Source organism: Pan troglodytes, chromosome 1, assembly GCF_028858775.2.
Source record: "Pan troglodytes isolate AG18354 chromosome 1, NHGRI_mPanTro3-v2.0_pri, whole genome shotgun sequence".
In the NCBI taxonomy this organism is placed as follows: Eukaryota; Metazoa; Chordata; class Mammalia; order Primates; family Hominidae; genus Pan; species Pan troglodytes.
In genome coordinates this window covers 164,432,598-164,457,622 of record NC_072398.2, presented here as the reverse complement: position 1 = coordinate 164,457,622, position 25,025 = coordinate 164,432,598, and the positions used below count along the sequence as shown (strand labels likewise).

General features: G+C 40.0%; 1 protein-coding gene across 35 annotated transcripts in view; it reads left to right on the top strand.

Moving 5' to 3' along the window:
- Positions 1-792: 792 nt before the first annotated feature.
- SGIP1 (SH3GL interacting endocytic adaptor 1) overlaps positions 793-25,025 on the top strand; it is a 222,914-nt gene continuing 198,681 nt past the window's right edge. For 18 of the 35 annotated variants that reach the window (XM_054684016.2, XM_054684015.2, XM_003308176.6 and 15 more), the window contains exons 1-2: positions 793-880; positions 1,454-1,576. In XM_054684016.2, the coding sequence (XP_054539991.1) occupies positions 1,567-1,576 (10 nt within the window). In that variant the 5' untranslated portion in view covers positions 793-880; positions 1,454-1,566. Of the gene's footprint in view, positions 1,146-1,316; positions 1,577-25,025 lie in introns of those variants that run through there. The other 17 variants (XM_063800895.1, XM_009460132.5, XM_063800889.1 and 14 more) reach the window with 5 other exon arrangements.

Sequence of the window (25,025 nt, the reverse complement as noted above, 5' to 3'; positions counted from 1 at the left end):
GTCGTAGATCCCCCAGGGCTGGGCCCTTCTGAAAGGCTCCATGGTCTCTGGAGAGCAGTCAGGTGACAGACTGAACCCAACCGGGCCCAGTGACACAACTTCCCACTTAGGCAACTACACAGCCCCCAGATCCCATCCCTGGAAGCTTCAAAACCCTGGGCTCCGCCACAACCAGGCACAACTGCCTCCCTCCAGGTTTCCACTCGGGTGAATGAATAGGCTTGAAGGCGACTCCAGATGCAGGAGGCGCGTCGCGGAGAAACGTGTCATTTAGGAGAAAGTTTGTTTCCTACAGAGACTGCAGTTGGCAGCTGCAGCCCCAGTCGGTTGCGAGAAAAGCTCCCCACCTGGGGAAGCGAGGCCGCTCCCGTGTGCGCTCGGCGGGGAGGACGCGGTGGCGGCGGGACTCGAACTCGGTCGTCGAAGGGCGCCCCGCAGGGTCCCGTCTGTAGCCCGGACGGCGAGCCCAGGTTGGAGTGGGAGGGAGCCGGCGTGCACAGCTGTCTTTGGTCGGGCTCAGGCTTCCGCTCCCTGCCTGCTCCCCTTTCCAGCCTCCCGCCCCAGAAACGATCTCGAGCGTTGCCAGTTTGATTCCAGAGCCCCACTCGGGTGGGTTCTTTTGTTTCTTTGTTTTAATGACAGTTCCCAGCCCTTCAGCATGTCATGCGCAATTAATTCCCTGGCTCTCACGAAGGCAGCTGGGGTGAAATTTCTTCTGCATCATCCTTTTGGGGATAATTGTTTATGATGTGACGTCAGTCGGATTGATTTTTCTCTCTTGAATGAAGGGTGGGAGGGGAGAAAGAGAGACGGAGAGAGAGAGAGAGACGCACAGATGTGCACGGAGGCCACAGACACTGACATTTGGAATTCCTTCAGGGTAAAAGGACACCGGAATGGGAGCTTAGAAGTGTGTTGCTAAGATTTCCGGCTGCACGGAATTATTAAGTTTTTCTTAAAAAAAAAAAAAAAGAAAGAAAGAAAGAAAAAGAAAAGAACCCCCTCCGCAGCGAGCCACTTAGGTGCTGCTTTCACGCCAGAGTCCCCTGTTAAGGTGGCAGCCCTTGATAACTAATCTCGGGCACCCAGCCGCTTCTGTAAGCTTAAGGAGACGACGAGGAGGGGCGGGGGAAGTGCGTCACCAGGTGGGGAAGGGGCTGTGTATTTGGTGACAAGCGGGAGGCGATGGGGGTGGAGGGGAATGGGGACGGGAAATAGGTTCTGTGTGCTCTCCGGGGGTATTGTGTCAGGAGATGCAGGCTGGCTACCATGTGACGCGGTCCAAAGCTGAAGGGATTGGCCGAGGCAGCGCAGGCGGTGCAGCTCGGCCAGCTTGCCGTTCCTCTCCCTTTCTCTCAGCATCTTCTTGGTAGCCTGCCTGTAGGTGAAGAAGCACCAGCAGCATCCATGGCCTGTCTTTTGGCTTAACACTTATCTCCTTTGGCTTTGACAGCGGACGGAATAGACCTCAGCAGCGGCGTGGTGAGGACTTAGCTGGGACCTGGAATCGTATCCTCCTGTGTTTTTTCAGACTCCTTGGAAATTAAGGAATGCAATTCTGCCACCATGATGGAAGGTAGGATGCTTTCTGCTATGGTTGACTGGCTTCAGGCAAGGTTTGGGCAGAACAGCATTAAAGAATATGTGCAGCCAGTGTTATGTGGCGGTTCTAGAACCTGGTTGTCAAGGTTTTGCAAGCAGAAATGCTGCAGTTTGCTTGCAGTGGATCTGGGCTCAGACTAATGGAATCAAACCACAGGGCTGCTGCCTAGCTCAGAACCTACAGAGCTCCCAGCTCCTTTGAGAGAGAAAAGCCTAAAGTGTTTGCAGGGAGCTGAGATGGAGCTAGGAAAGAGCTTGCAGAGCAAATAAGTTGGGCGAGAAGATAAGGTTTTCTGTTCTGGGTTCCTGGGACTACACTGATTAAACATTTACAATGGAAACTTGTTTTCTGAAATTGACATTAGACAGGAGAGGTCATTAACAGAGTTATCCATACAGACATTTTCAGTGAACTGTTTAAAATTGTAAAAATTCTCATAAGGTATTTTTATGTCTGCAGTTTACATCATATTATTGGGATGGGGAGGGCAGCAAATTTGGTCCATAAACTGTAGTTGTATGAGAATGTCATTGCAACAGAATGAAAAATATAAGGAAAATATCCGGGCCTCTTGCCTCCTGATTCCGGGTCTTATCAGGTTAAAAAAGAATTTTGTGCTCCCTAAATGCTTTCCCTGTCCAATGGATTTTAGCCAAGTATCAAATGATTATTTGCTGATGATCTTTTCGCATATTCAATATTGAGTGTAAGGAGGAACTTTCCCTGGAGAGATGCTATTTAAACTATATTTTATTCTGCTAAATTACCCTTCCCAGTCTGACACTGTGACAGCCAAGATTGTCTCAAAAAAGCAGCAAGCTGATCAGGAAAGAAGCAAGCAGCTCTATGCAGGCTTTGATTTTCTGTTTTCACACTATAGGATGGTGCAAAACTCCTGGCCTTTCCTAAGATGACAGGCAGAAATTTGTCCCCAGCCTGGATTTCACAATGCAGAATTGAGTGCATAATGGGTCTCAAAACAGCCATGAAAATGGCAGAGAGGCCACCTCTTAAGCCAAGGTTTGTCCTACGGATTTTAACTATTCCTTAGAAATTTACCAAAATGGAATAAGAGGAGGAAGCTTTCATAAAAAAAAGCAGTGTAGCCTGTACTTATTTGGCAGAAATGAATTCTTTTTGCTCTCCCTGTCATCATGTCAAACATTGTTAATGTGATTTGGGGGAGTGAAGAATTCTAGAGTCAAAACCCACAGATTTTAGAAGATAGCCTTAAAAGAGAGGTTGGGTATGATTTTGTTATGGAGCTGAGTCTTGTTTGCAAAAGGCTCTCAAGCTAGCCCTTTAAATCCAGGCCTAAATAAATTGAGATTGCTAACACTCTCAGATTAAATCATTTTCATTAATTCAAAATTGATTTAATCTTTGAATAACAAGGCAAGACAAACAGAGTGTTATTTATGCACTTTTCAATTAAAAGCTCATGTGGATTATCTTCTTCAGAAAAAATATCTTGCCTGTAGAGGTACTGTATTTCTCCAGCTCAACTTCATATAGCATTTCTTAAAAATGCATCTGCACACATTCTGATTAGATTTCAGTGTTGCATAGAGAATTGGATGCTCTTTCTTTTCACTTCTTGCCTTGCAAACCATGGCACTAAAGTATCTTCTTTGAAGGTTGTAACGTTTTTTGATGCTCATGAATGATTCTCCTGGTAATATGGTCTATTGTGCCATCCAAGAATGTCAGTTCAAAGCTCTGCGATAAGCTTATCCAGGCTGCCTAAACCAAAATGAGAACTGCAACAAAGACTTGGGCTGGAGCTGAATTAGCACTATTGCTCTGGGTTTGCCAAATTTATCTAATGAATGATGTTATCTTAGCACTGGTATGAATTAGAGGTTATACTATGGATACAGTTGTCTTTCACCAGATCTTTTGCAAGAGAAATTGGACAGGTGTTCCCACTGGCTTAAATAGCTAAATGAAATTAACATTTATTCCTACCCATAGCTCCTACTTAAATGTTTTTAAGCCTTATTATCTTAATAGTTCGGTGACCTTAGAAAGGCAAATAGGAGCTTAACCAAAAATCAATTTGCTATCAGTTGCCTTCCAACTTAGTTGACAGTCTTTTTGGCAATATACATTCATGTTTCTGGTATTGCATGGCAGAATTTCACCTCTGAATTGCTCTTATTCTGAAGGTGTGGTATATAATTATTATTTCGACTTAACTCATCTATAGAGATTGCCAGCCTCTGTACATCTACCACAATAACCTTGGAAAGTTAAGGAACCTCATAAAAGGCACCCCAAATTTGTCATGGCAGCTCTTCGTTGAAACATTAGTGGACTCTGAGAATGTGCCACCAAACATCTAGTTAAAATCATATTTCTTCTGAACTAGTGTGTCTCACACACACACGTAGAGTCATCCACCCAAACACATTTCTGGAAAGGAAGAAAACATATATTTGCACTCGTGTGGATGTACATTTCTATATTGCTAAAGTGTTTTAGTCTGCTGCTCAGAAAAAGCATGGCCATGGCAACTTTTCAAAGGCACTTCTCTACTTTGTGTAAAGCAAGAGTAAACAAATATTCAGCAGAATGGGTCATAGTAAACTACGTTTTGTTTGTGTGGAACAGGATATAGGCTCCATTCATTCAATGCCTATTGGAAATCCATCCAATCATAGATGATAAATGTTACTACCTCCTCAGTGATACAAATTTTGTGGAAGTCAACGAAATAATTCCCCAGGGACCACAAGCAAGTGATTAGTGGTTTGTGGCTCCATGGTTCTTTTAACATATTTTAATTAAAAAACATATTTTAAGGGACTTGATTTGCTGCTTCCTGCATACCTTATCTTTTGGCAGTGGTTGGCATTGAGTTGTTTCTTTTCTAAAGAAAGCCACATGATCTGGAGCCTTCTGTAGTATAAATATGAAAGGAAAGATGATGAGCAAAGGGAATTATTAACTAAGGAGTGTACATATTGGCTAAGCTTACAATGAAGTCTATGTGGTTAGGGCAACTATTCAAGGACTATTTTTTGATATATTATTATTAAAGTTTGAAAATGGCATTCTTTAGCTATCCTTTCTAAGATAACTGGAACTAAGTCAGAGTTTCTTGGGCTATCTGTCTATTTGTGAGGGTGTCTAGAAAGTACTTTCCTTGTTCACGTAGGCCCAACTGAAGGCGTTTTGCGTTTTTAGTTCCATATTCAGGCTCTTAGGTGCTATACTAGAAAGATAAGTTTCTGGGTGCCAATGGTTTCATTTTATACGACAATTTAAAAAATTAACAAGCAAATATTTTTAAGGGCTTACTGGGTTTAATTACAATATTCAGGATAATTTAATATATTTTATTGTATTTACTACTCATAATAACTTGAAATTAAGTATATTGTATATACGGTGCTTTTTTCAGTCCTTTTCTACCTTTCAAAAGTAAAAATAATGCATTGAGGCAAAAAAATGGTGGAGTGAAATTTGAACCTACATCCGTTTAACCACAAAGCTCATGTTTTTGACCCTCTAGAAACCTCTTAGTTTTGCTTTGCATCAGGTTGGGCATGTTAACCTAATTGAAAAATAGGCTGTAGTGCCTTTGGTTGCATATTCTATGTCTCTCTGTTTTAAATATGAATATTGACAGAACTATACTCTTTAATTTCTTATTAATGCCTTTTATGTCCAAAATCATTATTTTAAAAATTTTGCATAATTGAAGAGTAACTAAACTTCTGTTGTTGCAATAAACCTTATAAACACTAAGAACTTCTTCTTTTCCTATCTAGAAACAGAGTTTTACTAAAATAACATTTGGAAAATTCTTTGGTTTGGTCAGAAAAGAGCAAGACATCTTGAAGCTGGAGCTGTTCATTTTGTATTTAGTTAAGAAGTTTTAAAGGGAATGCTTCTAATTTTCCTACTGATTCTCTTCTTTAAATGATGAAATTACTTTAGAAAATCTAAACATGCAGATAGAAGATTCCAATATATATTCCATCACCTGTGTAATTTCTCATCTTCTCCAGTGTTCTGTATCATAAAGAACCTCTTTAGATATATATGTTCCCATCCAAATGCCAGGGGTCATCTTTATACTTCTAAAAAGAATATGGAGTCTTTAAAAAATTAAATTAGATAAACCATACTAGAAGACTCTGGATCATTCTTTCTGTTGGATGTAGCACATACACCATCCATGTTTCAAATAAACAAGGTACAGGAAGTTACCAACTCACAATTTTTATGTTCCTGAAAGTTTGTTTGTGAGCTGGTTACTTGGAACATGTTTTCCCATAGGAATAATGATACAAATAATAGAGTCTCACACAAGTCCATCAAAGGCTATTAACCCAATATCTAGCTAACATGCAAATATTTGCCATAAAATGTGTAAAGAACAGTATGGTTCCCATAGTAATCAAATAGAACAAAATTATGGCATTAAATGTGTTTTTAATTTTGGATGTTGCTGTTTGAAGGAAAGAAGCTTTAATTGGAGGACAATGAAGAGCTGGAGAAAAAATTGGAAGGTATTTTTAGAATACCATCAAATACTTTAGGTATTTTCAGAAGTTTTAGATACTCATGACACTGGATTTTTCAATTATGTTCAATTTTACCCTCATACTTGTGGCTTATCTTTTCTCAATTCAATTTTATCATATGAACTGCTTTTAAATTATGAGTAAAGTCATGATGTAAACTCACAGACTGAATTAAAAGTGGGAGAGAGAATTTACTGAGATAATTCTAAAGGAGTTGGAAGAGAGAAAAATGATAAGGGATTATTATGAATTTGGGCTCATGTGTCTGAGTAAGTCCCATCTGGAGAAATTAACTGAATAAGAAAGAGGTCATAGGTAGAACAGAATTGAGGAGCATAGTAAAAGCAGGAAAAAGTAGGGTGTGAGGCAGAGGTATTGGGTCTCACAGGTTTGTGTGCTAACTACCAAATGCAGGTGTGGGCACATAATGGCAAGCTTTCCATGGGAGAGAGACTGGGGAAGTGCATTTAGACTTGGGAAGCGATGGGCCTCTATTCTTGGAACTTGTATGTTGGTTAACTACATCTGCAGGATATTAGAAAGATCTGATATTAGAAAGATATTAGGCATCTAGAATTAAATACTTCACATGGCATGACTTCCTTGTTTAAGAAAACTTCTATATCTTCCCATTTCTCTTAAAATCCATAGGCTACAAGACCCTGCATGCTCTGGCCTGCTGTGCCTTTTCAAGCTCATCAAATACTTCACTCACACTGAAAGCCACACTGCCTGCCTCCTCGTGTTTAGAATAAACACTTTCATGCCTCAGGGCTTTTTCTTTGCCTAAAACACTCCTTTTGCAGGTCATGGAGTTACCAATTCTCTTGTGGTCCCAGCAAAACTGTCACCTCCTCAGGCAGCCTTTGCTATCATCCTTGTCATCTCAAACATATATCCTGGGCTACTGAGTCCATCTCAGCCCGCTCTCTCTCCTCAGAGCTGTGTTTATGGCTTGTGGTTGCTTTCAGTGCATGGGCTGAATCTCTCACTCAAATGTAAGCTCCACGAGGGCAGAAATCTGGTCTGCCATTTTCATCTCTGTATCCTTAGCTCTTGGCACACTATAAATACTTAACAAGTTTATTAATTGAATAAGTGAACAAAACTAGATATAAATGACTCAGATAACTGTATACTATTCATTATTAGGTATTATTTTGGGCATTATGATGGACATAAGAAAAAAATGCTCAAATGTGTATTCTCACTGGAGAAATAAAATCAATAAACATGAAACAATTAGGAAATAAGACAATATTCTGCAGTGATAAATTGTGAGAAATAGATAATATATACTGAGATGCAAAAAAAAAGAAATAGTTCATTTGAAAATATGTACTTGAGCTTGAATTGTTTTGGTGATGAGCTCCTAGGAAATGATTTCATAATGAAAAGAGGCACATTGTAGCACCACCATTCAAAGAATTCCCAGAGTCAGTTTTGTCAGTATCCTGGATGCTTTTTTTCTTTTCTCTCTTCCTTTGCCTTCCTTGCATTTCTGCCTTTCCTTTCTCTACTTTTCTCATTCTTCCATCCCACCTTTCCCTTCCTGGGTTCTCATTCCTTTTCTCTGGTTTATGACCAAGCCTGAAAATGGTGGCTTATAAAGCCAGCAGGTTCGACTTGGAATGTGGGAAAGTATTTTTAAATAAATGAGTGAATGTAAATGAGTGTAATGTTGTTCGGTGTATTTGTGTGTACAGTGGCAATGTCATGGAATATGAGATTTTTCAGATGCAAATTACTCCTGATTGAAGAATTTGTTAATATTAGGAGCTCAATGTGTTAGCTGATTTTATGCAGTTGGGCTTTTTGGTAGAAAGAACATGAACCCAGAAGTCAGACTTGAGTTTGAGTCTAAGTGTTGTGACTGCCTGGCTGTATGCCATGAGAAAGTTACTTTACATTCCTGGGCTGTGTTTCCTTGCAAACAAAATGAGATAATTGATGTGCCATACCTCTAGAACTTCCAGCTCTAACAGTCTCTGGCATTTGCTGAATGATTAGGATTCCTCACATCTACTCCCTCCAAGGTTTGAATTCTAATGTCTGACTTCTTTTCCTCTCACCTCAGAATATATTCATCCCTGACACACAAATAATTCAAATGCATTACTATCTGCCTTTTATTAGTTTAATTTTTCTCTATGTTTATTCTGCATCCACAATTTACTTTTGCCTCTTTGCTGCACTGGAACACAAAAAGTGCATTTATGGCAACCCTCTTCTGCAACTCCTAGTCTGGAACTGTTTATTTATTCATCAAATATTCTGTATCGAATGCACACTAGGCATTATTCTAAGTGCTATAAGCTCAGTAGTGAACAAAACAGATTAAAATGTCTGCCCATGTGGGCATCCTTTTGCAGAAGTCAGTCAGCATGAGCTTATGTGATCCATGGATCAAGTGACAGGTGAGCATTGAGAAGTCTAGCATTCAGATACCCATTCTGTGAATGTCTTGTGACAGTGCCCCTTGGGCTCATTCTTCTCACGCATTTAATAAATGAATGAGTGTCATGTCCTTGTCTTAGCTCACCATTCCAAGCCCAAAATTACAGCTGAGAGCTCAGCAACAACTCTAGGCTTGAACATTTTCACACAAAAGATGTAAATGCCATGAAAGTGTCATTCCAGGATCAAAATTACACATCTACTCACATGTTTTTTGGTGTATACCAAAAACTTTCATTTTTATTTTTGGTTCATATCCACTTCTGTTATGTGTCAGGACTAGTGTTTTAGGATTTTTGAAAGCCTGTGTGGAGTTACCTATGTTTCTTCTCTTTAACAAACAATTTAAGGAGGAAAATATTGAGCTCACTTAGGGCGTTGTCAAAGATTATGTGACATTTGCACATGCTTAAAAGTTTTAAAAATGCTTTATTCATCTAACAGATACACCTAGAGTGTTTCTGATATCTCAGTTGCTGTACTAGTCACAATGAAATGGCAGCAAACCACAAGGCAACAATGTCCCCATTCTTCAGAAGCATGGAGTCTAGTATATGATACCACATTAGCATGTACATATTTTATTCGTGCAATGTCTCTGTGTGGTAGAAAGAATAAGTACAGTAATCCTCCCTTATCTGCAGAGGATATGTTCCAAGATCCCCAGCAGATGCCTGAAACTACAGATATTACCAAACCCTATATGCACTATGCTTTTTCCTATACATATATATGAGATAAAGATGATTTATATATATAATTATATATACCTTCATAGGTATCAATCAGTAGGTATCAGTTTTACCTATGATCATTTTACCTTTATCATAGGTAAAATTAAATTTACCTATGATAAAGTTAATTTGTAAATAAGGCACAGTAGGAGATTGGCAACAATAATGAATAATAAAATTTAGAACAGTTATAACAATCTGCTGTAATAAAAGTTATGCGAATGCGGTGTCTGTCTCAAAATATTTTGTTATACAGTATGCACCTCTCTTCTGATGATGTGAGATGTTACAGTGCCTACATGATGAGATGAAGTGGAGTGAATGACGTATGCATTGTGACACAGCGTTAGGCTGCCATTGACCTTGAACACAGGCACTGCGATATGCAACAATATGATGACTGAGACGACTACTAAGTGACTAACAGCAGGTAGTGTAGACGGCGTGGATACACTGGACAATGGACTGATTCATGTCCCAGACAGGATGGAGTAGGACGGCACGAGATTTCATTACACTACTCACAATGGTGTGCAATTTAAAACTTATGAATTGGTTATTTCTATAATTTTTCATTTAATATTTTCAGATTACAGTTGACTGTGGGTAACTGAACCCACAGAAAATGAAACCTTGGATAAGGAGGGACTTTTGTATTACTATCCTTATTTTAAACAGAAGGAAACTAGGGCCCACCAAGGTTAAGTGACACTCAAGGTGACCACCTTACTAGTGGCAGAACCAGCACTTATCAGCCAGGCTTGACTCCTAGTTAAGTGCTGTTTATTTGTATAATGGCGTAACTGGAAAATCTTGCTCATATCCAAAGTGTTTGGCCTAGGTCTCTGACTGGCAAGTAAACAGCAGATTGTTTAAATCTGACTGGATGTTTCAAAAGCCTTCTTCAGAACTAAGCAAGTTAATTTTATTATCAGGTCATGATCTTTCAGAACAGTCATCAACTTGAAGAAGGCCACCTCACACAGAAGGATTTTATCCCAGTGGGCTCTTTTCAGTAGCTCAGTAGAAAATTTCCACAGTTTTCTGAGGAAGAGCGTCATGATGTGATGTCACTAGTCCAGTGGACTCTAAACTTTCACAGCTTACCTTCTACCACACATTTTATCAAAAAGCCTGGTTCCCACCACGAACAAAAGCCCTTTTTTTTTTTCCCTGAGGAGGACAGCTCGGTGTTCACTGATATTTTATGAAAGCTGTGGCTGTTATCATGAAAACATGATAATGTGTGCCATCATTTGAAGATTAACCAAATGGGTTCAACCTCATTTTAGAGTTGCAGAAACCAAGGCCAAATGAAAAGACTTACCTAAGGATTTTTATTCTCTCTGTAAGAGGACAAGTCAAAGTTTATTTTAGTAATGATTCCAAAACTGTGAATAGACAAAGACTTGGAGCCCATGGTGTTTTTCACGTTCAAAGGTGCTGAGGCTGGCTGGGTGACTGCCAAGAGACACAAATGAATGTGTCCCCAGGGTCATCGTTCTACTGAGTACACATACAATGTGACCATTTATAGCTCTCTCCCCTGATTTTCTCAGTGAGTCAGTACAGTGTGGGGGGAAGGGCCAGGACTTGAAGAGGGACTATACCGCCTCTGTGACTGGGTGACCTTGAGTGAGTTCTGGAACGGTTGGCCTCAGCTTCCCCATTTGTAAGGGGAGAATAATGCTGGCTACCTACCTCGTAGAGTCATTATGAAGAGCAAATGAAATAATAAATATACATCTGAGAGAGTGTGGTGCAGATGCCAGTTTTTTTCTCAGACAGTTTTCTCTCAACCTATATACCCATGATAAAGTTTAATTTATAAATTAGGCACAGTAAGAGATTGGCAATAATAACTAATAATAAAATAGAACAGTTTCCATTGTTCTATTGGGTGTTACTTGTGGATTTCTTAGCCTTTGGAGGCTAGACATTACTGCTTGCTCTTTTGCTTTTTCTGTAGATTATTGCTGTACCTCTCCTGAAGACAGGCCTTACAGATTTCTTTCTCCTCTTCACCATACTATTAAGTTACAAGCATACTCTATCATCCTTTATTCTCAATGTCCATGTGCTAGGCCACCCCTTTCTTGAACATGTACGGCATCACTAATCAATCACAGCCATCTTTCTCCCTAGCTTTAGTATCTATCTCAACATCATATTCCAGGAAATTCCTGTGAATTGATTGGAATTGGCACATGAGATGATATTACCTTGCATTCCTTACCACAAGCAGTTTCCCAAAGTTGAAATACAGGGAATAAAACCAGAATACAGGCCGGGAGAGGTGGCTCATACCTGTAATTCCAGCCCTTAGGGAGGCTGAGGCAGGTGGATCACTTGAAGCCAGGAGTTAATAGACCAGGCTGGCCAACATGGCGAGACCCTGCCTCTACTAAAATTACAAAAAAATTAGCTGGGCATGGTGGTGCGCACCTGTACTCCCAGCTAATCAGGTGGCTGAGGCGGGAGAATCACTTGAACCTTGGAAGCGGAGGCTGCAGTGAGCTGTGATCACATCACTGCACTCCAGCCTGGGCCACAGAGGGAGACTCTGTCTCAAAAACAAACATACATATAAAAAACCACTAGAATATAGGTGATCTACCTGTGCACCCACCTTTACAAATGCCCTTAGTGAATCACCAAAAATGACATGTCAAAAATTTCTCACAGCAGCAGTTCTGGTAACAATGGCCAGAAATGGAATGGTCTCTAAGCCCGATTGTAGGTAGAACCTTACTCCTGTGCTATTGACTGTAACCATTAAATTTCTCTTAGCCTTCTTGTGCACTAATTTGAAGAACTATGTCTACCAGGTAGCCAAGCTAGAGTCACTGCTTGGATTCATTCCTAATTCCTCCTTCCTTCCTGTCCTACATCAGTAGGTCCTTAAGAGCTGTAGATTGTCTTTCCTAAATAGCTCTTGACTCTGTTCTCTCTCTTTCATCCCCTGCTAACACATCTGATCAGACCTTGCTGCTTCCACCTTCCAATGAATCCTCCTCACAGCCACAAAAGACATCAATTTCCTCATCTGCCTTTGATTGTTTACCATGCTTCTAAGATGAAGTCCAAACGCCTTAGTGTGCTGTGCAAAGCTTTCACACACAGGCTGCCTTCAGCCTCATCTCTCACTGGCCCAGCCAGACAGAGCTCCTTGCCATTCTCTTGCCCTTGGACTTGCCATTCCATTCCTTCTCTATATGGAAACAGTCTGTTCTGACTTTTCAAGTGGACTAACGAAAGACTGTCTGCCTTCAGTGAAGCCTTCACATATGCAGCAGCTTGAGAATGAGAGCACTAGCTTTGGAGTCAGGCTGATCCAGCTTAAACCTGTGTGTGTGACTCTAGGGAGCTAGTGAACATGTTTCCTCCTCAGGAAAGTGGATGTGACGATAACAGTCTTTCTCATGGGTAATTTAAACATGTAAGTTTGAAAAAATTAAATCAGAAAGTGCACTTGTAGCACTTGGAGTTCTCCAGAGAGACAGAACTGAACAAATTGTGTGTGTGTGTGTGTGTGTGTGTGTGTGTGTGTATACATACAGAGAGAAAGAGAGAGAGGAATTTTTAAGTAAGGAATTGGCTCACATGATTGTGGGGACTGGCATGGCAGTTCCAAAATTTGTAGCACAGGCTGGCAGGCCAGTAACTCAGGCAGGCGTTGATGGTGAAGTCTTAAGATAAAATGTTAAGCTCCAAATAAATCTTAATTACTATTCTCTTTTAGGCATAGCACATTCTTATACCTGCTTTGTTCCTTGCTCAAAAACCAAGGACTATGCCACAGTAGAGACCATATTTTACTCACTTTAGGATTCCCAATGTATGCATGTGTGTAAATGCTCAATAAATACCCAGTTTTAATAAATGAATCCTGTGTAAGGATCACAAACTTTTGGTGAAAGAGTCAAGCCACCCAGCATATGGTTATTATGAGAATTAAATGAGTTAAAATATGCAAAACATTTAGAAGAGTATTTGGTCCATAGTAGAAGCTTATTAAATGTCATGTGCACATCAGAGGTCCCAGTAAAGTTCCTGGATGCCAGGCAATACCCTGGATCATGCTTCCTCTGCTCTTCCCAAAGCACCCATCTGCCATGTAGGATCACACTGGCTGAGAGCCACATTCTGGTTCCAGGAGTGTGCAGTTAATATAGTATCTCACATATGTCTGCCTGACTCCTTTAATCATTTCCTCTGATTTTAAGAGGACAGGTTTCATTACAGAAAACTTGCAAAATAAGAAGATACATAGAAGAAAATTAAATTCCCAAATAATCTCATTGTTAAGAAAGAACCAACCACTACTACAGTTTGTTGAGTGCAGAACATGAGCTTTGGAGACAGACAACCTGAAGTTCCTTAACCCTTGGTGATCTCATCAGCATCATAATTTATTTTACTATTCCTCTGTCATCAAATATTTAGGCTTCATTTATATATTGAGCAAGAATTGCTTAGATTAAGGAGTCTTGTGGTACGGTATGACTTCTTGGCTCCTATTTAGTAAGTTACCCTGATGAGGTGGTGAGAATTCTGTGTTGGATTCTAGTCCTGGCATTGCCCCAGGCAGTTGAGTGACTTTAAATAAGGCTTTAACATTGGGGAAAGAAAGGAAGGTAGTGAAGAGAAATTGATTTTAATTAGAAAAATTCTAATATCTCCTGGCACCTTTCTTTATTAGTTATGAGGATAAGACCAAGAATTTGCTAGGTGGGTAAGAACAGATTTGGAGTGTCCTTTCTGCAAGTCTCGACTGTGTCTGTTGGGTTAAGTCATCACCTCTCTATTTTCCCATCTGTAGACTGGTAAATTATATGAGTGTTCCTGACTTTCTTACTGGGTTGAATATTGAAGTATTAAAATATATATGAAAATATTTTGAAAGCTGCAAAATTTTTATGTAAGTATAATGTAGTATTACAGCATTATTAGTTTCAGTATCTTGGAAATTCTGGTTTCAATTGAAGAGTTGGGTTAGATATTTTGAAGGCACCAACTCATTTTAAAACTCTATGATGAATCCCTGCTACAGGCAACCCCTTTCCACATATCCTCAAATTTCCATGTCTACAAATGATTTTTTTTTCATTTTTGGATACCAGAAGATAAGCACCTTTCCAAATTTAATGATTTATTTCAATGGGGATGGATATATGGAATTTTGTTAAACTGAATAAAAATATTGTTAGCAACAATGGATACATAGTGGGACAATTTAAAATGCAGTTTAAAGTGTGTTCAACTGAAATCTATCTTGGCCTAGTTACAAACCCAAATATAGTTCTGTATACAATTTCAGCAAAGTCTAATCCTCTTTATCCAAATGCCAGATCAAACGATTTCATCTGGATTTCTTCTCTTGAGTTTCCTGCTATCTTCTGTCTTCATGGCAACCCAGTTCAAGTTGGCACAATGAAGAACAGAGCTCGTCGCACTCTTGATCAAATTTTGACTAAGACACATAGGAAGTGTTGTAGTGACAGTGCAAGGCGATGAGCTAGCCAGGGGTCAAGGTGTGAGACACAGGCAAGCAAGACACATAGAGACCTTGCTGTCATGGAGCCTGAGTTCAAGTATGAGGACACAAGATTAACAAACCAAATGAATGAACAAGATCATCTCAGATTATGGTAAAATCAGTGAAAGAGGCAAAATGGAATCGTGGTGGAGAATGGGAGGGGTGGTGGTGAAGGCTACTTTACGTGGTAATGGAAGGTTTTTCTGAGAAGGGGCACTTGAACTGAGACCCCTATACCTTGTGACCCATGAAGCTCTGGAACAGCATTTCAGGAGTGAAAACAGTAGGGTGAAGTGCCTGGGCCTTGGTGAACTCAAGGACAAGAGGGAAGCCAGCATGGCCAGAGACCAGTGAGGAAGGGAACAGAGGCAGGAGAGAAGAACAGGAGATTCACATCAGGCAGGGCTTTATGAGCAATGGAGGTGGATCTGGAATGGATTCTGAAGCAATGGAAAGCCACCGGAGAGGGTGAAGGAGAAGGTCATGCTTTTGCTTGCATCTTTAGACAATTACTTGGGTTGTCGGATGGACTGTAGTAGCTACAGATGGCATTCTAGCTTTTTTTATTTTTTATTTTATTTTTTTGAGGAGGAGGAGGAGGGATTGTCTTGAATCTGTGTTTGAGTAATAAATATTCTGATTTTATTTAAATTTTATGTTTATTTGTGGGAAAGCTGATGGAGATTGGAAGGGATGGTGGTGCCCTCCCCCAAGCCACTCATTGGCACCATCACTATTGAGGTCGGTAGGCTCAAAGTGAAGGTTTAATTTAGCTATTGAATAAACCCTTTCTAACCCAAACGGTTCTGGCATTAGGCTTTTTCAGAGACATGCTGACAGCTGAAAAAAATGAAGATATTAGAGATCCAAGGGTATCATGCACTTTTTTTATGTACTTATTTTTAAATGGCTTTGAAGCACTTCAATTATTTGATAGCCGTTCTGATACTGAATCAGTTTGTTTATTAGGGGGGCTTTCATCATTTCATCACTGAGGCTTTTTCTCTCTAGGCCAGATCAGAAAGATAGAAATACTTAAGAGATCTTACTGTTGACAGAGATTGACCTCTCCATGTTTCATTTTTCTCTCCAAATGTTTCCATTAAAAGATTTTGTGTCCTCTCTGAATGTCATCTACTGAGATACCTACTGTTCACCTTAACTAGATTCACCTGCGCACTTCTCCAATTCATAGCCCTCTCTTCCTACCAGCAGGTGCCAAAACTTACTATGCCCTAAATTGCATTTTTACCCAAGATGAAAATATATGCAAGGCTTCCTGTGGGTGGGAATTGTTCCTGGTCTAGTTTCCTTTGGGACAGGAACAGGCCTCTAGTTTTCTTTTATAATTTCTTATGTAATATAGCAGCTAAATGCACAGGCTTGGAAGTTAAAAAACACTTGGGTTCAGATCCTAACTCTGAGACTTGCTGGCTGTGCCCCCCTGGGCAAGCCTGAGCTTAAGCTCCTTCTGCCTGCCTGCCTGCCTACCTTCCTTCCTTCCTTCCTTCCTTCCTTCCTTCCTTCCTTCCTTCCTTCCTTCCTTCCCTTCCCTTCCTCCTGTCTTCCTTGCTTCCTCTCTTTCTTTTTTCTTCTTTTTTCCTTTTTAAGCTATCACAAATTACAAGCTTGTCAGCAACTATTTATTGAGGTTTCAAATATTGTGCTAGGTACTAGATGTACATAGTGAGCAAACCTCATGAAACAGACATTGTGAAGCTTACAGTTTAGTGACAATGACATTAAAATAACACAGATAACTAAATTATTATAAGTGAGCAAAGTTATGTGAAGGAAGCATTGAATGGGATTCTCGAAGAGCTTTTTAAATAAGGACCTAACCTGGTAAGGTGAGAGTAAGTCAAAGTGGCAAGCATTAAATGACACTATGTGTGTGTAGAGTCAAACATATTTCCTGTTACTTTTACATTCAATTGCTCATGTTATCCTTATTATTACCACTGCCATTGGCATTGTTAATATTATCAGCACCCCCATGCTTGTGCATATCCTTGAGTCAGTGAACTTCCCCAGAACTTGCTACAAGATGATACCGAAATGTCTTTTTACAATACTCTTGGTCACTTGCCTTGATGTGCTCTACATCTGTGCTTCCCAACCCCTGTCAGCTTGCCTAGTTTCTGACCAGGTTATCTGAGCAGTTTCTGGGGCTACACACTCATATTTTGGTTTCCATCCATACACTGACTCCCCAGAATCCTTAGAAGACCTCTGATCTTATTGCTCCATCTCCTAAATAAGTGTCATCTAAACCCAACATCACAACTGCCCTGTTGCTCTGTTGTTCCAGAAGGAAGCAGGAATCTTTTAGGGAATTTTCCAAAAGAAAAGAAGAGTCCCTCCCAGTATCTTTGAGTTCTTTTGAAGAGCTCATTGCTATACCCACTCTGCTCTATAAGCACCTGCTCTGGCTGAATTATGAGACTGAGGGATATTCCTTCTCATTATTCTTGAGAAAGTCTTTCTTGTTCACCACTGGCCTAGGTCCTAGGCCACAAATCTAATCTTCAGACTTCATCGTTTCTCCACACCAAAGGCTGTGAAATTATGGTTTATTTTTTATTTTTTATATTGTCAGTGCATATGTGTTACATACACCTATGTATGGCGAACCCTTGATTTTCCTAGCAGATTGGTGAGAGGAAGAGCTCTTAATAGGCAATAGCCCTGAATCACCTCTTCTACTAAAGTTTCTCATAACTGGCTTTAGTTTTCCTTTCCTTTTCTTCCCATTCTCTAATTAGACCTCACCAAAAGATAGTTGCCCTGTAACTTGTCAAAACATAACTGCCCCAGAACAGCCCTGGATCTCTGGATATTGCATAATAAAAAGAAGACTGAGAATAACATTATCCAAGAAGTGTTCCATAGTTTCTCTTAACAAGTAGATACAGCTATTACCACTGCCCCTCCCCCAAGAGGAGGGAATATTCAAATCATGTTCAGATTTATTAACATAAAAATAACTATCATTTCTTGAGCTCCTGCGACATGCCGGAAATTGTTCCTAAAGTATCTATAAACATTTATCTCATTTAATATTCACAACAATTTCATAAGATTGATACTACGATAATTATTTCTATTACACAGATGAGAAAACTGAGGTTCAGAGAGTTTATGACTGGCTCAAATATTTAGGACTTGAACTCATCTGACAAGATCAGGCACATTCAAGGTGGTATGACCATAGACTTGAACACTGATCTATCTGATTCTCAAACTATATTGTGAAACACTAAGAAATGGTGTCTCTTAATTTTTACCTTTGAGGATTTAAACTTACTATATTCCCATATAGGGGCAGAACAATGGCATTCTCTGCACCACAGCAATTGACAGTGATAATAACTAAGATTATTATAGCATGCTTACCTACTGTTCCTATTACATAGATGAGAAAACTGAGGCTCAGAGAGTTTATAACTCACCATATCAATGGTACATCAGCAAATGATGAAGAGGTAATGAAACTATTATTAAGGATGCCTTTGTTCTGGTTATTTTAAATCAGATTGGTTTGTAGTTTCTCATATTTTACTTTGTAGTTTTCTGTGGCATTGTATGATAAAGCAAACTTTAATGAATGATGTTGGATGTTTCAGAGAAATTTGCAATGCCATTTTCAGCACTTAAAGCAATTCTCCTATGTTAGAATGTGATATCTATTTCCACCTTTTGCTTAACAATCTATTGGGCACATATCCTACTTTCAGTTGTAATAAAATTTAAATTTTTTAGCATTTCAAAGGCAATTCAATCATCAGTTGACTTCTGTTTAATATGAAAAATATAGTCATTCTGACTTTGTGGTTTGGAAAAGGTTATAGTTCCCAACTTTATATTAATACTTTCATTGTAGTTAAGGCTTAACACTTCTTTTGATTTTAATATTCTTAACAGATGCTCAACTCTCAATAACTATAATAAGATATACATTTAAGAAATATGTAAAAACATGCCAATCCTCTCCAAGTTTATTTATAGACCTGAAATTGAGTATTTATGCTGTTTGCTCTGCAGCAAATACAAATACTGCCCTTAGGTGTTGCCTTTTTACTTGCAGGTTGTGTTTCTTGTTATCATCATAAATTCTTTAGTCAGAGCATGAAAAACAATTGCATAGATGAACGCCATATATAAGGCACCTGCCTCCAACGTGTCCAGAAGTCCAAGATTGTAGATTCTGAGATAAAATTAACTCATAGAAGATGACCCAAGGTTGGTAGTAATGATATTCATTATTAATTATTCTGCACAACTTATCAGTGTACCAGGCTCTGAGTGAGGGGTTGTATAAATGGTGGATCACCTATCTCTCACCATACCTCTATGAGGAGTAGTCTTAATCCCATTTGATAGATGAAGAAACTGAGGCTCAAGATCCCATGCACGGCTAGGGAGTAGCAGAGCAGGATGGGACCACCGGGTCCTAGCTGGTGTGATCTCTGAACCACTGTGTTTACCACCAGGCATCATGATGGGCTTGTTAAGAAAGCTGAGTTGGAGAGGTTCTTGTCCCTTGTCATGAGCGGAGACTTTATGCGGAGCTGCTTGATCACTTCTCATCAACTCCTCTGAGTTCTTGGACATGCCCACTTTGTTGGCTATTGGCTATGTATCTGAAAGAGTCTTTACAGACTTCAGAAAATTCATTTAACAACACAATTTCTGGGGCTATGCTACCCTTAATGCTTCCACCTCACCTTTCTTTTCTGCACTGTGTGCTCATTTGCGCCATCACACTGCTCCCCCTTTTCTTCTGCTCTCTTACCTGGTTGGCATAGTGCTGCTGCTGCTTCCTGTGTTACTCCTGTTCTGTGGTCTCTGCCTTTGTTCTTCCCTCACACAGGCAAGTTTATATAGCAGCAAAGCATTGATAAGACAGCAGCCTTTTGAGCTAGGCTGCTTGACTTTACACCTTAACCCAATTTCACTTACTACTCCACTATTTTGGCTAATTTACTTCTCTTCTCTGTGCCTCTACTTTCTGTTTTCTCAGCTTTGAAATCAATACCTGTCTCATGAAGTTATTTTGAGGAATAAATAAGTTAACATATATAAAGTACATAGCTTAGTGGTTGCCACATAATAATTGCTCGCCTAATTAATCTTCTTTTTTTTGTTTACATTTCCATGATAAGAGGTAATTTACATCAGGAAATCCCATTATTTGGGTGAGAGAGAAAACGACTTCAACCACTATAAGGAAAACCCTTCCTTCAGGAAGAAAAAGCAGATAAGTTTTCTCTTTAAGGTGCTTCTCATTCCCTAATTTTCAAGCTCCCCTTGGCCACAGCAGTGAGTTGGCTGACTGCCACTGGGACCTCAGAGACCAACACATCAGCCAAGTTTTGTTTTTCTCTTAACTCTTGCACTTCCCATCTCCCCAACTCCCAGCTGCCCTTATTCACAATGCTGGGACGACAGCTCCATGTTTGGGTCACGGTTGACCTGGGTCTTGCAGTCTTCAGCGGGTAGGCAGAAAGCTGGGGGAATGGTGGCTTCATTCATTTGCACCACAACAGTCAGGCACTGGGGAATAGATGATAACTTTATATGCATGCGGGGAACAGAGACAGTAAAGAAGAATTCAAAATGACCCTCAAAGCCAGCTGCATACGAAACTTTTCATGAAGCATTTAATTTATGCTCACTGCCTCTTGTTATAGATGGCATTTCTTTTCATTTTAAAAATAAACTCATCAAAAATGAGGCCAACGGCTGGACGTGGTAGTTCACACCTATAATCCCAGCACTTTGGGAGGCCAAGGTGGGTGGATCATTTGAGGTCAGAAGTTTGCGACCAACCTGGCCAACGTGGTGAAACCTCACCTCTACTAAAAATACAAAAATTAGCCGGGTGTGGTGGTGGGCACCTGTAGTTCCAGCTACTCGGGAGGCTGAGGTAGGAGAATTGCTTGAACTTGGGAGGTGGAGGTTGCAGTGAGCCAAGATCATACCACTGCACTCCAGCCTGGGTGACAGAGCAAGACTCCAATCAAAAAAAAAAAAAAAAATGAGGCCAAGGAAAGTGAAATAATTTGATTAAGAGCTACAGGATTTCAATACCTATGCTCTTCATCACCTCCTAGTGCTGCTCCCTTCACTTTGCTACGCATCCTTCTTCCTACACTAACCTCTCCTGGCCTCAGTGACTTCATCTGTAAAATGATAGGTTTGTCACAATGATGTTGGAGTTTCCTTCCAGCTCTGACATTCTGGCACTCTTGAGTTGGCATCCAAGTTTAGAAACACTGTTGCCAGTGGTCACTTTCTGAGTGTCCAGCAGGATGTGTCTGGACAGGCCTCATTTACTCGTTGCTGCTTGGTTTATGCGGCAGTCATCTGTGACTCTCTCACTGAATCACATTACAGCTTACATTATCCTGTCTCCTGTACCAACCAAACATACTTTGTTCCATTACCACTGAGCAAATCCTGTAAGGAATCTAACACAGCTCCAAGAATTCTCTTCTGGTAGTTGCTAAACGTGTGTTTCCTTCACCCATGAGTCAATACAATTTCAGAACAAGATGCTCCACAAAGTCTAAATGAGGTTGGGGTCAAGTATAGACAGGAAGGAACACAACAACCATTGAGCTCTACTGAGTTAAGAATCTTTTTCTTTGCTTTTTACAATCTTTTGAGATTAGATGCTTTCTCCAAGGTTCAGACAGAATAAGGTCCTTAGCCAATGCAAATAATGCAGTTTTGAGTCTGCCTATATGTTATCCATGCTACTGTAACCTTTCCCTTGGTATAACATGTTGAGCATCCCTAATCCTAGAAAATCTGAAATCCAACATGCCTTAAAATGTGAAAACTTTTGAGCAGTAACATGATGCCATAAGTGGAAAAGTCCACACCTAACCTCATATGATAGGCCACAGTCAAAATGCAATCAAAACTTTGTTTCATGGACAAAATTATTTAAAATAGTGTATAGAATTACCTTCAGGCTATGTTTATAAGGTACGTATATAAAACATAAATGGATTTTGTGTTTAGACTTGGGTCTCATCCCCAAGATACCTCCTAAGGCATATGCAAATATTCAAAAATCTGAAAAAATTCAGAATCTAAAACACTTCTGGGTCCCAAGCATTTCAGATAAGGAATACTCAACCTGTAATAGAAAGAGTCACGAATTGGAAATATCGTTCCAACTTTGCTGCCGATTTTTAACATATTGTTTTGATTAAGGCACTCATCTATACAATGCATCTATAAAAGTGATTATCTTTAAAGTGAGTAACCTTAGAGATTCTCTATCTGGAGCCAGGTTAATGCTTAAATCATCTCAACTGGTTAGGAGAACATTAAATCATCTCTCATTCTTCTTTCTCCTTTATCTCATAAGTTCAGTCACCAAGTACTATCAGTGCTCTATTCAGAATGCCTCTCTGTATTTTTCTTCCCCTGTTTCTGTCACCACCACTGTAAATCTGAACATTATGCTACTCCCGGAATCCTGAAATAGATTGCAAGTTGCACATATTCCCAGGCTCTACCCAACTTCCCTCCTAGTCCTTCATGTGTGCCCTCCTCATATACATAGTGCTCACTTCTTGCTCACATCTGAAACCTCCATTTTTCCTTCTCCATCACTTGTGTTATCAAGTTCTCTGGGTTTCAATAAACAGAACCTATCCAAAATATATTTTCTGTTCTCCCACGTCCACCATCTTTATCTTATATCTGAACCTTTACCAGGGCTGTTTTCTGCAACTCTGTTCATCTAATTCTTCCAAATCTTTCATGGCCCAGCCCAAGTAGAGAAAAGAGCCCTGTCCCTCTTGTTCATCAAGAGGGATGTATCCCAAGCACTAGTACAATCCCAGGCTCATAATAAGAGCTTAGTAAATATTGGTTGAATTAACAAATGACTCCCTTCCACAAAGGTTTCCCTGACTAATGCAGCCCAATTCATGTCAGAATTTTCTAAACCCCAATGGCATCGATTTAGCAGCTATATGGTCTTGTAGTTTCAGGGAATTGCTTTGTTTTCATCCACTTAAGGAAGACCAAAATCAGTGAAACTATAAGAAGGTGTTGACCTGGATGAATCCTAGCTCTGGCCATATCTCTTACAGGGTAGAGGAGAAAAAAGCACTACCTATGTATCAGGCCCAGTTCCAAGTGCATTATCCATACTGTTCCCATTAAACTTACAACAGTGTGAGGTAAGTGCTAAATTATCCCCAATTTATTGATGTGAAAACTGAGATTCAGAGAGGTTAAGTAACTTGCTTAAGTTAAGAAAGCTAGAACATGGTAAAGCCAGGATTTGAACCCAGCGATTCTGGCTACAGATGTGCAATCATTAACATTATACTATGCTACCTCTCACATCACTGCAAAACACAGGAAAATATTGAGTATCTCACCAGAGTAATGCCAAGACTAAAACAAACAAACAAACAAAAATGGCTCCTAAGTCAGCCTCTCTGGTCAATGGAGCATAATATAATCATCTTATTAGGAATGGACAGCTCTTTAGATTCAGCTCTTGCTTATTCATAATCCCCGGTGAGATGCTCTCCTGGCTGCTTATAAATAGGTCTGCTCTTGTGTTTTGGCCCTCAGTGATAACAACTTCACCCTAGCTGGAGCTCTCCTTTTTTCCTTTGAATTCTCGGGCCCTCTGAAATGCCACAAGGCTAACGGCAGGATGTGCCTTCTTTAAGGAAGCCCTACTTCCTGGAGCTTCTCTGGCAAGCTGTCCTAGGCAGCTCTTCACTGCAAGCCTCTGATCAGCTGAATGAAAATGAAGTGGGCATTTGTATTTCCCCACTGATTGAGTTGGCTCAACTTGACGTAGGTTCAAATTCACAAAAGCGTGTGCAGGCTTGCTTCCAGGCTTGCAATGGAGCTGGAGGAGGGCAGGCTGTGTGCCCGGCTTTCTTGCAAAGCATGGCCTTGGATATGTGTCACTGGTACCCTCAAAAACCAAGTCTCCAGAATCCCCCACCCCCACCGACAAGTCATGGGATGATTTGTGCAAGGTGCCCTACTTCTGATGCCAACTGGACCCTGTTCGAATGAGCGTGGAGATCAGAAAGTATTCTTTAAAGGGTGAGTGAACCCATCATGGCTAAAATGATCTGTAATACAAAATATCTCAAACTGTCCCCCCGTTGGTTATTTAACCTTAATATTTTTGCTCTACTTGAAAGCTTTTCCCTTAGAAAAGCCTAGCTCTTAGTCAGTGAATGCCAGTTATTTAAGAGAATGTCAGCCTGGTTAAATTATGTTTTTTGAATTCTTGCTTGACAAACAACAATTATAATAGTACCTTGATATTTACAAGTTTAACATTCAGATTTTTTGTATTTGTACAATGCGCTTTAGGATCACAACAAGGAGTAATTTGTAGGTGCCCTGAGATGTGACTATGAATCATCCACTTAGGGATGCAGAGGTTTAGGTGAGGGTCAGTCAGAGAATATACCTAGCTCAGTGCCCAGCATCCACATCTCAACAGGTCTGTTATTCTCTAGAGTAGTAATTATAATTTAGGGATTCTTGTCCAATGTCAAGGGTGAACTCTATTTCTGAATCAGTGAAATAGCTTTAGATTTTTGTACAAATGATTGTGACATAAGGCTTTTGGAATTTTCCCATTCCACACTCAGAGCAGACATTGCTAATAAATCAAGTGCTCTAACCAAATGCAGCCTGAATCAGAATTTTCTGCAAAAGGTTAATTGGATTTGATGCTTGAAAATGTGAAAATTGCTCAGTATTACTGGGCTTTGGAAGGTCTAAAGTAAACTGCCTATTTTTTTCCCTTTAACTTGAGCCTGACATTAAACTCGGATTTCTCTATCCTCTCCTACACATGTTTGGGTCTCTCAGACAGAACATACAAAGCATTCTCCAAACACATCAGGGAACTGGGTCACTTCATTTGGTCTGCACACCTCTGGCAATGGGATTGGGATAAATGTTTAGGGAGGAGTAGGTAACGGAAAGGAGGAATAATGATCAGATTTCATGTGGAGAGAAATAGGTAAGCACAGGCTAGACAAAATTTCCATTAGGCAAAATAATGTCCCAACCAGAAACTCACCTATTGTTACCAAAAACAGTCTACTTCTTGGCCTAATTTATGAATTGTGCCACACCTGAAA